At 38.6% G+C, this 17,873-nt stretch overlaps 1 protein-coding gene across 7 annotated transcripts in view; it reads left to right on the top strand.

The window, feature by feature from the left end:
- Positions 1-17,873, top strand: part of DCDC1 (doublecortin domain containing 1) — a 477,553-nt gene that overhangs the window by 15,935 nt on the left and 443,745 nt on the right. For 6 of the 7 annotated variants that reach the window (XM_070767614.1, XM_070767612.1, XM_070767611.1 and 3 more), the window contains exon 2: positions 10,617-10,920. The exons of the other annotated variant lie outside the window; for it this stretch is intronic. In XM_070767614.1, the coding sequence (XP_070623715.1) occupies positions 10,769-10,920 (152 nt within the window). In that variant the 5' untranslated portion in view covers positions 10,617-10,768. The remainder of the gene's footprint in view (positions 1-10,616; positions 10,921-17,873) is intronic. 7 annotated transcript variants of the gene reach the window in all.

Raw genomic sequence — 17,873 nt, 5'->3', positions numbered from 1 at the left:
ACTCCGATTTGGCCACCTGATGCGAAGAACTGACTTCTTAGAAAAGACCCTGATGCTGGGAAAGATTGAAGGCAGGAGGAGAAGGAGATGACAGAGGATGAGATGGTTGGACGACATCACCGACTTGATGGACATGAGTTTGAGCAAGCTCCAGGAGGTAGTGATGACAGGGAAGGCTGGCATGCTGCAGTCCATGGGGTCGCAAAGAGTCATACACCGACTGAGTGACTGAACTGAACTAAACGGCAATTAAATCAGTATGGCCAAATCAGAGAGCAGGAAACATGATACATCACTGCTGGAATAGTACATTTCTTCTCAACAGATAGATACATTCTGAATTGGAGCGATATGGCCAAAAAGTCTGCCTAAGGATTTCCAAATAGGTGTTACATAGGACTGGTCTTTAGTAGCTACCTCTGACTCTTCTCCCATCAAATATGTACTAGTTCTCTGTGCCGGAAACTGCAGAAAAAGGACCTTCTGAAGTCTTCTCTAAAAACTGGACTTATTCTTTTGAGCAGTTTAAGATTACAGCAAAATTGAGGGAAAGGTACAGAGATTTATCAAGTAACCCCTACCCCTGACATGTGCATAGCCTCCTTCTTTACAAATATCCACCAGAAGACTGTTACATTTATTACAATTGATAAACCTACATTGACATATCATAATCACTAAGAGTCTATAGTTTACATTAGGGTTCATTCTGGTGTTCAGTTCTATGGTTTAGACAAATGTATAATGGCATGTACCTGTCAATTATGGTATTATACAGAGTATTTTTCATAGAAATCTCGTGTTCCATATATTCATTTCTATCACCACACCCCCGACCCCTGGCAATTACTTTTTTTAGGTCTCCACAGTTTTACCATTTGCTATTTGACATTTCCAGAATGTCAGTAGTTGGAATCATATGGTGCATAGACTTTTCATATTGGCTTCTTTCACTTGAATACTCATTTAAGATCCCTCCGTATCTTTTCATGGGATCATAGCTCATTTTGGTTTTTTTATAGTGCTGAACAATATTTCATTACCTAGATAGATCATAGTTTGCGTATCTATTCACCTACTGAAGGACATTTTGGTTGCTTCCAAGTTTTGGCAGTTATGAAGAAACCTGCTATAAACATCCAAGTGCAGGTTTTTGTGTGGACATAAGTTTTCATATTATTTAGATGAATATGAAGAAGCATGATTTCTGAGTCATATGGTAAGTGTATGTTTAGTTTTGTAAGAAACCACCCAGCTCTTCCAGCGTGGCTGTACTATTTTGCATTCCCGCCAACAGTGAATGAGAGTTCCTGTTGCTTCACAGGATTTTGGCCATTCTAATAGGTGGGTAGTGGTATCTCAGTGTCATTTTAACGTGCATTTGCCTGCTAATATATACTGTGAAGCATCTTGTCATGTGCTTACTTGTCACCAGTATGTCTTCTTTGGTCAGGTTTCTGTTAAGGTCTTTGGCCCATTTTTAAATCAGGCTGTTGTTTTCTTATTGTTGAGTTCTAAGAGTTCTTTGTAAATTTCGGATGATATTCATTTATCAGACGTGTCTGTTGCAAATATTTTCTCCCAGTATGTGACTCGTCTTCTCATTCTCTTTTGTCTTTCACAGAGCAGAAGTTTTTAATTTTAATGAAATGCAGTGGATTGGTTATTTCTTTCATGGATCATGCCTTGGTGTTGTATCTAAGAAGTCAGTGACATACCCAAGGTCATCCAGGTTATCTTCTGTGTTATCTTCTAAGAGTGTTATGGTTCTGTTTTACATTTAGTTCTGTGATTCATTTTGAGCTAATTTATGTGAAGGGTATGAGGTCTGTGTTTAGATTCTCTCTCTCTCTCTTTCTCTCTCTGTCTTTCTCTCTCTCTCTTTCTTTTTTTGCATGTGTATGTGCCACTGTTCCAGTACCATTAGTTGAAAAGACCATCTTTGTGCCGTTGTTCTCGTTTGTCACACTTTTTGTGGGTCTATTTCTGGGCTTCTGTACTTTTCCTCATATAGATCTTATACATATTTTGTTAGATTTATACCTCAGTATTTCTTTCTTTTTTTTTTTTTTTTTGAGTAGCGGGCAAATGTTTCTAATTTCAAATTCTACTTGTTTGCGATTAACTTTTGTATATTAACCTTGTATCTTGCAACCGTGCTGTAATTGGGCCTACAGCCTTTTAAGATGATGGCAGTCCCACATTTCTTGTCTTTTCTTGTTTTCTTGTGTCTTTCTTTCACTGCTCCTAGTATATCTAGCCTACTATTATAGAAGGCACCATATAATGTGAGTTTGAATATTCAATTCAGCTGTATAAGATTTAAAAAATGATATAATGAAACAGAAGAAATGTTGAGATAGGTAGTAAGTAAGCTAATAGCTTATGAAGTACAGATGAAATTCACAGACTGTATTAAGTATAGATATGTGGGACTTCCCTGGTGGTCTTGTGGTTAACAATCCTTGCCTCCACTGCAGGGCACATGGTTCAATCCCTGGTCGGGAACTAAGATCTTGATGCATGCCAAAAAATTATAGATATGTATAAGTCAGTAGTTTAAGAAAGAAACGAAGGATTCAGAATATGTGCTAAATGTTACATAGTAATCAAGCTCAGTTCAGTTCAGTTCAGTTCAGTCGCTCAGTTGTGTCCAACTCTTTGCGACCCCATTAATCGCAGCATGCCAGGCCTCCCTGTCCATCACCAACTCCCAGAGGTCACCCAGACTCACGTCCATCGAGTCACTGATGCCATCCAGCCATCTCATCCTCTGTCGTGCCCTTCTCCTCCTGCCCCCAGTCCCTCCCAGCATCAGAGTCTTTTCCAATGAGTCAACTCTTCACATGAAGTGGCCAAAGTATTGGAGTTTAGCTTTAGCATCATTCTTTCCAAAGAAATCCCAGGGCTGATCTCCTTCAGAATGGACTGGTTGGATCTCCTTGCAGTCCAAGGGACTCTCAAGAGTCTTCTCCAACACCACAGTTCAAAAGCATCAATTCTTTGGTGCTCAGCTTTCTTCACAGTCCAACTCTCACATCCATACATGACCACAGGAAAAACCATAGCCTTGACTAGACGAACCTTTGTTGGCAAAGTAATGTCTATGCTTTTGAATGTGCTGTCTAGGTTGGTCATAACTTTTCTTCCAAGGAGTAAGCGTCTTTTAATTTTATGGCTGCAGTCACCATCTGCAGTGATTTTGGATCCCCCAAAAATAAAGTCTGACACTGTTTCCACTGTTTCCCCATCTATTTCCCATGAAGTGATGGGACCAGATGTCATGATCTTCGTTTTCTGAATGTTGACTTTTAAGCCAACTTTTCCACTCTTCTCTTTCACATTCATCAAGAGGCTTTTTAGTTCCTCTTCACTATCTGCCATAAGGGTGGTGTCATCTACATATCTGAGGTTATTGATATTTCTCCCGGCAATCTTGATTCCAGCTTGTGCTTCTTCCAGCCCAGCGTTTCTCATGATGTATTCTGCATATAAGTTAAATAAGCAGGGTGACAATATACAGCCTTGACATACTCCTTTTCCTATTTGGAACCAGTCTGTTGTTCCATGTCCAGTTCTAACTGTTGCTTCCTGACCTGCATACAGATTTCTCAAGAGGCAGGTCAGGTGGTCTGGTATTCCCATCTCTTTCAGAATTGTCCACAGTTTATTGTGATCCACACAGTCAAAGGCTTTGGCATAGTCAATAAAGCAGAAATAGATGTTTTTCTGGAGCTCTCTTGCTTTTTCGATGATCCAGCGGATGTTGGCTATTTGGTCTCTGGGTTCCTCTGCCTTTTCTAAAACCAGCTTGAACATCTGGAAGTTCACGGTTCCCATATTGCTGAAGCCTGGCTTGGAGAATTTTGAGCATTACTTTACTAGCGTGTGAGATGAGTGCAATTGTGTGGTAGTTTGAGCATTCTTTGGCATTGCCTTTCTTTGAGATTGGAGTGAAAACTGACCTTTTCCTGTCCTGCGGCCACTGCTGAGTTTTCCAAATTTGCTGGCATATTGAGTGCAGCACTTTCACAGCATCATCTTTCAGGATTTGGAACAGCTCAACTGGAATTCCATCACCTCCACTAGCTTTGTTCATAGTGATGCTTTCTAAGGCCCACTTGACTTCACATTCCAGGATGTCTGGCTCTAGGTGAGTGATCACACCATCATGATTATCTGGGTCGTGAAGATCTTTTTTGTACAGTTCTTCTGTGTATTCTTGCCACCTCTTCTTGATATCTTCTGCTTCTGTTAGGTCCATACCATTTCTGTCCTTTATTGAGCCCTTCTTTGCATGAAATGTTCCTTTGGTATCTCTGATTTTCTTGAAGAGATCTCTAGTCTTTCCCATTCTGTTGTTTTACTCTATTTCTTTGCATTGATTGCTGAGGAAGGCTTTCTTATCTCTTGCTATTCTTTGGAACTCTGCATTCAGATGCTTATATCTTTCCTTTTCTCCTTTGCTTTTCGCTTCTCTTCTTTTCACAGCTATTTGTAAGGCCTCCCCAGACAGCCATTTTGCTTTTTTGCATTTCTTTTCCATGGGGATGGTCTTGATCCCTGTCTCCTGTACAATGTCACAAACCTCAGTCCATAGTTCATCAGGCACTCTATCAGATCTAGTCCCTTAAATCTATTTCTCACTTCCACTGTATAATCATAAGGGATTTGATTTAGGTCATACCTGAATGGTTTAGTGGTTTTTCCTACTTTGTTCACTTTAATCAAGTAATCAAGTTAGTAACCTATAAAATGTGCCAAGATAAATAGACTAAATGACATATATGATAGAATAGACAAGTTTTATTCAACAGAGAGGCAGACTAAGTCAGACTTGCCAATTCAGTGCTGATTTCTGTGTCATCTCTAAACTGCCCACAACCTGATAACATCCAATATGGTTCCTTTTGGCCCAAAGAGCTATGCCCAAGAAATACAAATAAAACCTATAGCTCTTCACAAAGTTAATTCACAAGCTACAGCTTTGAGGAGGCACAACTGCCTCTATGTCTCTCCCATTATTCCTTGGTACCTTCTATCTGGGCCCCTGGCTCAAATCCCAACTCTGGTTTCCATAGCACACCATCATGGGGAAGGCTGATATGGGCAGAAAGAACAAGATTTGGACAGTGTGACCGTGGCACTCATACCCTATCTTAAGTATGTTGACTTTACTGCTTTCTTTCCTCTTTCTTATCACTGTATGTTTTAAATTTTTTTTAGTAAATTGTGTGAATGCTGCTGCTGCTGCTGCTGCTAAGTCGCTTCAGTCGTGTCCGACTCTGTGTGACCCCATAGACGGCAGCCCACCAGGCTCCCCCGTCCCTGGGATTCTCCAGGCAAGAACACTGGAGTGGGTTGCCATTTCCTACTCCAGTGCATGAAAGTGAAAAGTGAAAGTGAAGTCGCTCAGTCGTGTCCGACTCTAGCGACCCTATGAACTGCAGCCTACCAGGCTCCTCCGTCCATGGGATTCTCCAGGCAAAAGTACTGGAGTGGGGTGCCATTGCCTTCTCCGAAATTGTGTGAATAGAGCATTTTAATTTGGGCTGTGAGCCCTCCTGGTTAGCTTGCTTGGTAATGTGTTCAGCAGCTACCCTTATATCAAGGTAATTTTCCACTTGGCAGTACTCTTCACTTTGAACTTCAGTGATCCTCTCTCACAGTCTGAGATTTTAAGCAAATGCATCTGATCATCACTATCTGGCTGAGGGACTAATAACAAGCTGTGAAAGAAGTGTTAAATTATGGTGATTCTATGGCAATCATAAGCACTTTGTCCACAGTGAAGGAATTAAGAGGACCAGTCTCTCACCTCTGGAACGGGCCCTTCGTAAGCAAACCCGGGAAAACTAAGCAAATCCCAGTTTACCTGGGAAGAAGAGTAGGAAGGTGTCTGTGTCAGCTCTGTCCTATTTACATTTTCTCCTTGCTCAAAGCTGAAGTCAGAGGTACTTAGTGGCTCTAATAGTGACCTTTAAATAGCTTTGCTTATATATTCCCATGCACATTTTTAAGTTCACATTTAAAATTTCCCATTATAAGATTAAATAGTTGGAAAAGATGTAATTTTTGGTGTACTATGAATGTTGACATTTTAAAATAAAACTATTACATTAGTCTTTTAAACATATCCAATAAAATATAAGTTCCATATGGTTTTTAAGAAACATTTTATGAACGTTTTCAAACACAAAAGGAAAAATAATAAACTCCCATGTATTCTTTATCCAATATAAACAGCCATTAACATCTGCCATTCTTATCTATACTCTGTTTCACTTTTCTTCCTATAGTATTTTAGAGCAAACCTGAATAATACTTTGTTTAAAAACAGTTTGGTTTGTATCTCTAACAGATGTTTATTATAATAATACCTTTTATCCATATCCAATAAAATAATTAACCTTAATACCAATAGTATCCAGTTTATGTTCAGATATCACCAGTTGCCTCAAAAATGTCTGTCTTATTAAAGTTGGTTTGTTCACATCAGGATCTAAACAAGGTTTATACCTTGTATTTGGTTGATACAATTCTTAAGTCTCTTTTCTTTTGTAACATTTTTCCCCTCCTCTTATTCTCTGTGTTATATCATTTAACATGTTTCTCTATCCTCCCCTATTTCTCACAAACTAGAAGTTAGATCTAAAAACTTGATTACATTCAGTGTTTGTAGCATGAATGAATGCTTTATAGATTTTCCTGTATTTGTAATCTCACTGAACTCACATAAGGAGAAACAATTTCTGGTTGTTTTACTTTAATGACATATTAGTATGTTCCAGTGGCATGAGTGATATCAGTCAGATTCATCTATTATAAATTTCCCATCACTCTTTAATAATGACAAACATTACCTGGACAGGCATTATCTGGACCCACTATTTCATTATGGTTTGCAATATGATCAATTGCTAATTATTTTTTTCCATCTACATGTATTAACGATGAAAAAGAATTTTCTCTTATCACCTATTTGGTCATCCAATTATAGCCCACTTTAGGAAACCCCATATATTGCAGCCTGCCAGGCTCTTCTGTCCATGGAATTCTCCAGGCAAGAATACTGGAGTGGGTAGCTGCTATTCCCTTCTTCAGGGGATCTTCCCGACCTAGGGATCGAATCTGGGTCTCCTGCATTGCAGGCAGGTTCTTTACCATATGAGCCACCAGGGAAGCCCTTTAGGAAACCAGAAAAAGTATATTTATTATTTTTCAGAATAATAAATTGGTGCCCTAGCAAGCAACAAAGGTGAGTGATGAAGCAATAAGGTTATAAAACTTGTAGTATTATTAAGTAATCATGGATTTTTATACATTTAAGTTATGACCAACCTAGATAGCATATTCAAAAGCAGAGACATTACTTTGCCAACAAAGGTCCGTCTAGTCAAGGCTATGGTTTTTGCAGTGGTCATGTATGGATGTTCGAGTTGGTCTGTGAAGAAAGCTGAACGCCAAAGACTTGATGCTTTTGAACTGTGGTGTTGGAGAAGACTCTTGAGAGTCCCTTGGACTGCAAGGAGATCCAGCCAGTCCATTCTGAAGGAGATCAGCCCTGGGATTTCTTTGGAAGGAATGATGCTAAAGCTGAAACTCCAGTACTTTGGCCACCTCATGTGAAGAGTTGACTCATTGGAAAAGACTCTGATGCTGGGAGGGATTGGGGGCAGGAGGAGAAGGGCATGACAGAGGATGAGATGGCTGGATGGCATCACTGACTCGATGGACGTGAGTCTGAGTGAACTCTGGGAGTTGGTGATGGACAGGGAGGCCTGGCGTGCTGCAATTCATGGGGTCACAGAGAGTCGGACACGACTGAGCGACTGAACTGAACTGAATTGAATGTTTCAATCTTCTCCTTGACTGAAGTAAAAGCCACATGGCATGTGGGATCCTAACTCTCCAAACCAGAGACTAAACCTGTGCCCCCTGCAGTGGAAGCCTGCAGTCTTAACCACTAGACCACCAGGGAACTCCTGATCTTTTTCTTTTCTTTGGTTCAGTGTTCAGAGTGCCCCATCTTTGCCCCATGGAATTCCCTTCAAGTTGGTCCCCATGTCCTTTTGGCATGCCCCACTTGGCTTTAATAGCTTCCTTGTTTTCAGGCGTGACAGTAGTCACATGTTCATGGCCTGATGCTACTGGGATTTTAAAACAGTAAAAATATTGAGAAGCTCTTCTTCAACAGCTGAAAATGTTATATCTTTCTTATTTTTCCTTAAACTTATTTCCATTCAATTCCTTTTTTTTTAATTGAAGTATAGTTAATCTATAATACTGTGTTAATTTTAGGTATATAGCAAAATTATTTGGTTTTATATATATATGTATCAATTCACTTCAGTAGCTCAGTTGTGTCTGACTCTTTGTGACCCCATGAATTGCAGCACGCCAGGCCTCCCTGTCCATCACCAACTCCCGGAGTTCACTCAGACTCATGTCCATCGAGTCAGTGATGCCATCCAGCCATCTCATCCTCTGTCGTCCCCTTCTCCTCCTGCCCCCAATCCCTCCCAGCATCAGAGTCTTTTCCAGTGAGTCAACTCTTCGCACGAGGTGGCCAAAGTACTGGAGTTTCAGCTTTAGCATCATTCCTTCCAAAGAAATCCCAGGGCTGATCTCCTTCAGAATGCACTGGTTGGATCTCCTTGCAGTCCAAGGGATTCTCAAGAGTCTTCTCCAATGCCACAGTTCAAAAGCATCAATACTTTGGCACTCAGCCTTCTTCATAGCCCAACTCTCACGTCCATACATGACCAGTGGAAAACCCATAGCCTTGACTAGATGAACCTTTGTTGGCAAAGTAATGTCTCTGCTTTTGAATATGCTATCTAGGTTGGTCATAACTTTTCTTCCAAGGAGTAAGCGTCTTATAATTTCATGGCTGTAGTCACCATCTGCAGTGATTTTGGATCCCCAAAAAATAAAGTCTGACACTGTTTCCACTGTTTCCCCATCTATTTCCCATGAAGTGATGGGACCGGAAGACATGATCTTCATTTTCTGAATGCTGAGCTTTAAGCCAACTTTTTCACTCTCCACTTTCATTTCATCAAGAGGCTTTTTAGTTCCTCTTCACTTTCTGCCATCGGGGTGGTGTCATCTGCATATCTGAGGTTATTGATATTTCTCCCGGCAATCTTGATTCCAATTGTGCTTCTTCCAGCCCAGCATTTCTCATGATGTACTCTGTACATAAGTTAAATAAGCAGGGTGACAATATAGAGCCTTGATGTACTCCTTTTCCTATTTGGAACCAGTCTGTTGCTCCATGTCCAGTTCTAACTGTTGCTTCCTGACCTGCATACAGATTTCTCAAGAGGCAGATCAGGTGGTCTGGTATTCCCATCTCTTTCAGAATTTTCCACAATTTATTGTGATCCACACAGTCAAAGGCTTTGGCATAGTCAATAAAGCAGAAATAGATGTTTTTCTGGAAGTCCCTTGCTTTTTCCATGATCCAGCAGATGTTGGCAATTTGGTCTCTGGGTTCCTCTGCCTTTTCTAAAACCAGCTTGAACATCAGGAAGTTCACGGTTCACGTATTGCTGAAGCCTGGCTTGGAGAATTTTGAGCATTACTTTACTAGCGTGTGAGATGAGTGCAATTGTGCGGTAGTTTGAGCATTTTTGGCATTGCCTTTCTTTGGGATTGGAATGAAAACTGACCTTTTCCAGTCCTGGGGTACTGCTGAGTTTTCCAAATTTGCTGGCATATTGAGTGCAGCACTTTCACAACATCATCTTTCAGTATTTGAAATAGCTCAACTGCAGTTCCATCACCTCCACTATCTTTGTTCGTACTGATGCTTTCTAAGGCCCACTTGACTTCACTTTCCAGGATGTCTGGCTCTAGGTGAGTGATCACACCATCATGATTATCTGGGTCGTGAAGCTCTTTTTCGTACAGTTCTTCTGTGTATTCTCCCCCCAAAAATAAAGTCAGCCACTGTTTCCACTGTTTCCCCATCTATTTGCCATGAAGTGATGCGACCAGATGCCATGATCTTCGTTTTCTGAATGTTGAGCCTTAAGCCAACTTTTTCACTCTCCTCTTTCACTTTCATCAAGAGGCTCTTTAATTCTTCTTCACTTTCTGCCATCAGGGTGGTGTCATCTGCATATCTGAGGTTATTGATATTTCTTCTGGCAATCTTGATTCCAGCTTGTGCTTCCTTCAGCTCAACGTTTCTCATGACGTACTCTGCATATAAGTTAAATAAGCAGGGTGACAATATACAGCCTTGACATACTCCTTTTCCTATTTGGAACCAGTCTGTTGTTCCATGTCCAGTTCTAACTGTTGCTTCCTGGCCTGCATACAGGTTTCTCAAGAGGCAGTTCAGATGGTCTGGTATTCCCATCTCTTTCAGAATTATCCACAGTTTATTGTGATCCGTACAGTCAAAGGATTTGACATAGTAAATAAAGCAGAAATAGATGTGAACTCTCTTGCCTTTTTAATGATGTTGGCAATTTGATCTCTGGTTCCTCTAGCGATGTTTTAGCAAATAGCAAAATTAAAATACTTTGCAAAAAATCATCATTTTTTCTTAAATAGTATTGCACTTATCAAAGACTTAGATTCATGTTTTTGTCTTCCTTTAGGTTATCTTCTCTGCTCATTTCTAGTGAGATTTCACATTTAGCAACCACTACATAATGGGAAGTACATTGTGATTAATGCCCAGCCTCAACTGATAATCCAGGAGGATTTTACATTTTACGTTAAATAACATTCTTCCTCAGTTTGAGCTGAAATGACAGAAGACCACAAAGTGGTACTTTGTCAGTCTCCTTTATCACCCTTGACTAAAGTCACAGACATATCACAGCAAAGCAATCCTGAAGACACCTTCAATGGGGATACCATTCAGTCAACTTACAAATATATTTCAAATGGCTTGCCAAGGTAAGAAGCAGCAACTTAAACTTTTTTTATTACTTATTATCATTTCAGCAGCTTAAGCAATTCTTATGGGGTAATAGTGCTTTAAATGTTAGCTCTTTTATGTAAATTCTCTGTATTTAGTAAAGACTGTATCAATAAAAATTTGGAGATGTGATGGGCTGCCAAGGTTGTTGCCTAGGTTAGAACCCTTCCTTTTGTTTGTTTGTTTTTTTCCCCCTATTTTATGGGAATGAAAAAGATAGATGATACAGTAAACATAAATTATTCCTGGAGCCTGACTTGGACAGGTAGGATAGTGATGATAACAGTAATGGCAAGGCGGGCAGTATTTGCTATTTGCCAGTCATCATGCTCGGAGAAGGCAACGGCAGCCCACTCCAGTACTGTTGCCTTGAGAATCCCAGGGACAGGGGAGCCTGGTGGGCTGCCATCTATGGGGTCACACACAGTTGGACACAACTGAAGTGACGCAGCAGCAGCAGCTGTCACCATGCTAAGTGCTTAACCTGTACTATATTTATTTACTTCTCAAAACAACTTTGAGAGGAATGTAAGGCAGACAGTATTTTAGTCGTCTCCATTTTATGTATGAGGAAACAAAGACCTAGAGAGGTTAATTAATATCACACAGCTGGTAGGTAAAGAAAGTGTGTGAGTGGCTCAGTCCTGTCTGATTTTTTGCAACCCCATGGACTGTAGCCTGCCAGAGTCCTTGTCCATAGGATTCTCCAGGCAGGAATACTGGAGTGGGTTGCCATTTCCTTCTCCAGGGGATCTTCCTGACCCAGGGATTGGACCCAGGTCTCCTTCATTGCAGGCAGATTCTTTACAGTCTGAGCCACCAGGGTAAGTAGAAAAGGTAAAGTTTGAACCCAGATAGCTCTAACTCCACAGATAAAACTCTTAACTACAATACTCTACCACACTTCTAAGAAATATAAAGCAGAGGAGGCAGAGATATTTTCCCTGTGTTTTTTTTTTCTCAATTAGAAAGTAGAAGAACAGAGACTTTCCTGGTAGTCCAGTGGCTAAGACTCCATGCTCCCGGTGCAGGGAGCTTGAGTTCAATCCCTGGTCGGGGAACTAGATCCCACTTGCTGCAACTTAGGTGGAAAAAAAAGGTCCCACCATAAATAAGACCTGGTGCAGCCAAATAAATATTAAAAAAATAAAAAAGGAAGTAAAAGAACAAAAAAGTATCTGTTAGGTATTGATAAACTATTGTCTGGCTAAATGTAATACCATAGTTTTTATGTTTAAAAGGAAATGTAGATTATAAAAATATTGAAGAAAGTATTCTTAAATTAGGGCTTGTGTTAATCTCCTTAGATATGATGTCTCCTGTTTATACCTTTGAAGACTTTGTTTTTATTTTTATCTGTCACTAAGTTTTTAGGTGAAAGTGAAATATAGATTTTCAGCTAACCTTCGTTTTGCCCTATTCCTCTAAGCTGTGAGCGCATGTTAGCAATGTATGAGATCACTGACGCAGTGTGCCAGCTACATGGCCAGATAATTTTAGGAAATCATTACCCAGTGCTTATGTTGTGGAGATGTAGGTTTCTCATGATAGTGTTCCTCCCAGTAAAACAACGGAAAAAAGTTTCTAAATAGGATTTTTAAGTAGTCCTTTATACAATTGCCAATGCTAATGTGTGTTTGCACATTTTAAAATTGCCTTTAGAATTTATTTTTACCAAGTTCCCTTTCCAAAATAGTAATAGGTTTACTTTTTTTTTTTCTAATTTTATTTTATTTTTAAACTTTACATAATTGTAATAGGTTTACTTTTTATTCTGTCTTTTGTGATATCTTTTATAGAGCTTGTAATTTTATTTGTTCAGTTTCTTTCCATTCTTTGTCTGAATCTCTAACTTTTGTTTTATTTGTTTTTCGTATTACACTTTTCCTACCACCTTTTTCTTATAGTTTGTTTCATTGTACTTCTATTTCTTTGTCTGGATCCTAACTTTTTTTCAGAGAAGGCGATGGCACCCCACTCCAGTACTCTTGCCTGGAAAATCCCATGGACGGAGGAGCCTGGTAGGCTGCAGTCCATGGGGTCGCTAAGACTCGGGCACGACTGAGCGACTTCACTTTCACTTTTCACTTTCATGCATTGGAGAAGGAAATGGCAACCCACTCCAGTGTTCTTGCCTGGAGAATCCCAGGGACGAGGGAGCCTGGTGGGCTGCCGTCTATGGGGTCGCACAGAGTTGGACACGACTGAAGCAACTTAGCAGCAGCAATAGCAGTAACTTCTTTTCTATCACCATTGTCTGTTACCGTCAACTTTGAATATGATATACCTAGAAGTAACCCTCTTCTTGACAATTGAACAGAAAGTCAAAGACAATGCCCGGAGGCCCTTTACTTTTATGAAAAAGAAAATGATGAGTTTCAACCTGAAGGGTCAAGTTCATAAAGGCTAATGGTAATCTAAGATCCATTGGCAGTAATATGATTATCAAAGAGAGGCAATTTTCTCCGAGTAAAGACGTTTCCCCCCGATTGAGGTTAAAACTTCTTTTGTCTCATCCCTTTTTCCCTTGCCACCTTTATTCCACCATCTTTTTGATCCTTTATGAGAAATAATTATTAAAGTATAGTCAATTTGTTGTTCCTTTACTTATATAACAGAGACTGTGCTTTTCTTCACTAAAAACATTGTACGTTTTTACAAAAACTGCCCACATTAAATCCAGTCTTTGTAACCATGCAGTGATGAATCACATTATTCTCATGTTATTATCTGTGGTATTAATTTACTTTTTATTGCATTTACCTTATCCTTCTTTTCTCTCTTTCTTGTGTTCTTACAATGGTTTGCCTCTGTCATTCTATTATATTTGTTTGTAACAAAGGAAAAACTGCTGTGCCAGGAGCCTTCCCTTCCCCCCGAAAAGAAAACTAATCATCAATAGTGTGAGTTCAATATATCGTGCCCAAGAAGGACTGATCCTCCCATTTTATGACTTGCCACCAAAAGGTCAGATGACTGGAGAAGTCTAGCTTCATTCTTGTGGTTACTTCAAGGAAAGCAAATGATAGGGAACCTTTCCTACCCAGCTGTAGTCTGATGCATTCCCAGGTGACCTGGTACAGGGTATCAACCTTTGAAGCATGAAGCAGAATCAATTATTTATTGGTAATAGGTATCTAGGGGCAGTTCTGCTCTATTTGTGGAAGGTGTCTCTGAATGCTAAAAGGGGACAATTTCCAAATTAAAATTGCATTTTTAAAAGATTTTTTTTATGTAGATCATTTTTAAAGTCTTCATTGAATTAGTTTATGGTATTGCTTCTGTTTTATGTCTTGCTATTTTGGCTGTGAGGCTTGTGGGATCTTAACTCCCCAACCAAGGATTTAACCTGCATCTCCTGCATTGGAAAGTGAAGTCTTAAAAACTGACTGCCAGGGAAGTCCCAAAATTGTATATCACAAAACTAACAGAATGGTCTAGATAGTTAATATCTCTTTCTATCCCACATATATTTTAATAATTTTTAGGTGATGGTCATCTAAGAGTGTAATTTCATGATTTTTATAATAGAATGTTGTAGTGTTGTTTTTTTTTAATCCTGCTTGCAACTAAGTGTAATATCAACTCTTTTAGCTCCCCAGAGGACAAATTATTGTTAGTATATTATATTAGGACTTAAATCAGTTTTAAAAGTGAATTGCCAACAACTTCTTATTATAGATTATCTGGTTGCTGATTCACAGACAAATCTTGCTTTCAAGGAGACCAGCAGTGCTTAATCTAGTCACTCACTTTTTTATGTCATTTTAGTTATCTTGGCTATTTTGAATTGGAATGAGTCTTAGGCTCTTTTTGAAATGTAAGTATTTGGTTGTGTCACCTTTTCTAGGGACAGCAAGGCACCAGCAAGGCAACACCTCCACTGTTTTCAACCTCCATTGCCCAACAAATGACACTTTTCCTAATTCAAAACTTGTGTCAGATTTTTCCTTAAAGTCTTAAAAAAAAACTCTGCAGATCCAGACATTAATATATTGGTGGTGTCAGTGGTTTAGTCTTAAGTCGTGTCCGACTCTTGAGACCCCATAGACTGCAGCCTACCAGGCTCCTCTGTCCATGGGATTCTCCTGGCAAGAAACTGGAGTAGGTTGCCATTTCCTTCTCCAGGGGATCTTCCCAACCTAGGAATCAAACCCAGGTCTCCTGCATTGCAGGCAGATTCTTTACTGACTGAGCTATACTTTAAAAAATGTTAAAAGACTATATCATTTCTTTTTAAAAAGTTGCATTTCCTCTGGAAAATCCTTATATTTCTATAATCTCCCCCAATTTTAGATTTAAGATGTACTTTATTTTTATTCCTTTGTACTTTTGCACAAGCAGAACTAATATTCATTTTTTCCTTTGAGTGGGATAATTTGTGCCCTGATCCTGTACTCAGATGAGTCCTTTACAAATTGTATAAATTGTTTTTCTTTTTTACATTTCCTTCTACAAAAGCAAGAAAGTTCAATTTAACAAACGTTTAATATCTCCTTTAGGATATACGTGTAATTTGAACATAATACATTAGTTATTATTCAGTAATTGAGCTACAAGTAAAAATTGGGCTTACTGTGCTATAAAATAATTGAAAATTGCACTGCAATCAAGGTATCTTTACCAATATTTCTAGGTCAAACTAGAATTATATTTTCTTCTGGTATTCAAAATAAAATTTGGCGGAAATTATTCACATTTATTATTGCCACTTTTATTATTCACTTTCCATGATGTTTAAATTACATTTTACCTAGTAATTGTAGAAAGGTGTTTATGTCTTTAGAGGTTATTTGTTTCTTCAACTGGGGGAAAGGTAGAATGACAAGTAATGAAATCTTTGTGCTTTGTGTACTCCACATTTTGTACAAGTTTCCATGCACCAAACATATGTGGGGTTATTTTATCTGTTGCATCCAGTATTTAAGTTGGTGATTTCTTGTTAAATATACCTAAGGTCATTTTCCTTTATGTTTACATTTTCTTATTTGTATTTATTCTAATTAGAGAGTTTAATTACGGTTAAAATGATAATAGGATAAAGACAAGTTTTACAAATGACAATATTAAGGAAAAAAAACCCCATAACTCTTCAGGAAGGTTTAAATGCCATAAGAATATAAAGCGAGAAATATATGCTTGTCAAATATACAGTATAAATAAATAATTTAGATGAAAATGGTTGACTACATTTAACAAAGAGACTACCAAATAATGAGGGGCTAAAGAGTGGTTGTTAGATTTGATGTACTTCATTGTACATTGCAAGTAATTGCTATCCATAAAAATTCTATGGCTTCTGTATGAGAAAAAGAGACATTTTGACAGGCAACACTGGTATGAAGCGACAGCAAGCACAAATCCTTGGCAACTGTCATTATCCTGCTGTTGAATTCACATCCAAACTGTGTGATAACTTAGACCTGCATGCTTGTTATTGAGCCATGATCTGTCAAAGTAGCCACACTTCCTGCTTATGAATAGAATTATTAGCCACATGCAGATTTCTGCCATAGAAATCTAAACTCACCAAGGATGCTTTGTGTTTCAAAATCAGGGGAAAACCTCCATGTCATTTTATGCTTATGCTGAAATTTCTGGTGAAGTGTTCTTGATAAAATAAAAGTCACATTTTAAAGAAAATACCATATTAGTTTATATTTTAGCCTATCATAAAACATTCAAAATCAGTAAAGATTTTGAATAAAGCTAACAGTGAAGCAAATGTGATTAGAAAGTTCATTGTATACGTTAGGCTACTATTAGCAGAGTAATGGGAAATTCAGCAGAAAGTGACTTTAAAACTGGACAGTCACTATCTCATGTAACAGGAACTTCAGAAAGAGGGCCAATTCTAGGGTTTGTTCAGTGCTGCAGCAGGAGTATCAAAGAACTTGACCCTTTATATCTTTCCCTGCACCATCCTCATAATATTGGCTAGATCCTTGGGTTTGAATCCTCTTACTGGGAAGGCTCATCATATGCTCACTAGATGCTCACTAGACAATTTCTGACTAAAGAGGATAGGTATTTGATTATTTATATCTCTTTTTTATTAGTGCAAAAACCTTTCTCCAGAACGCTTCTACTCATTTCTCATTGGCCAAAATTGGATCACAGGCTGCTTAAGTAACCCATCATGCAAGGGAAATGGAATTAGCATCACTGGTGTCAGACCACTGAATATTTACTCACTGCAGCTATCAGGGGATGCCTTCCATGGACATACAAAGAGGGTGACTATTCAAACATAACTGAGGCTTTTCATCAAAGGAAAAATGGAGAAAAGACCCTTGGATAATCAGTGTTACATGACATAGTTTTGACTTTTGGCTTAATTATATTTTACTTTTTAAATTGTATATGTTTCTTATCAATGGAATTTTGGTGATACATTTTTTCATGATGTCATAATTATCAAAGAATAATTCTTGCATATCAATCATTAGTTGAGTTCCAGTGGCAGTAAAGAGATAAAACAAGGTTTTTACCCTTGCAGAATGGGATATGAAATCATCTGAAATCACGTAATAAATCACAAAGTAAAGATATCAGTATGCAAAAAGTATATCAGTTCTTGTACAGGACCTGGCAGAATGATTTGAAATAAGGAATGACTAGGATCTATTGGGGTTAATCCCTCACGTATGTCCTATCAGCTTGTACAGATTTGTGGAGATTTTTCTCTATATCCTAACCCCTGAACTTCTTCATGTTAATAACCAAGACTTTTCCTTCACAGTACTAATCACAGTTATTGTAAATTTATATGCATGACTATGTGTATGACATTTCTCTTTTCCACTAGACAATTATTGTTATTATGGAAGGGGTTTTAGAAAATGTAAACACTGAGTTCAATTAATATTTATTAAATACTTACTGATTGAGAGACTTCCCTGGTGGTCCAGTGGCTAAGACTCCATGTTCC

Source organism: Bos indicus, chromosome 15 (genome assembly GCF_029378745.1).
Source record: "Bos indicus isolate NIAB-ARS_2022 breed Sahiwal x Tharparkar chromosome 15, NIAB-ARS_B.indTharparkar_mat_pri_1.0, whole genome shotgun sequence".
NCBI lineage: Eukaryota > Metazoa > Chordata > Mammalia > Artiodactyla > Bovidae > Bos > Bos indicus.
This window is presented reverse-complemented; position numbering and strand designations above follow the sequence as displayed.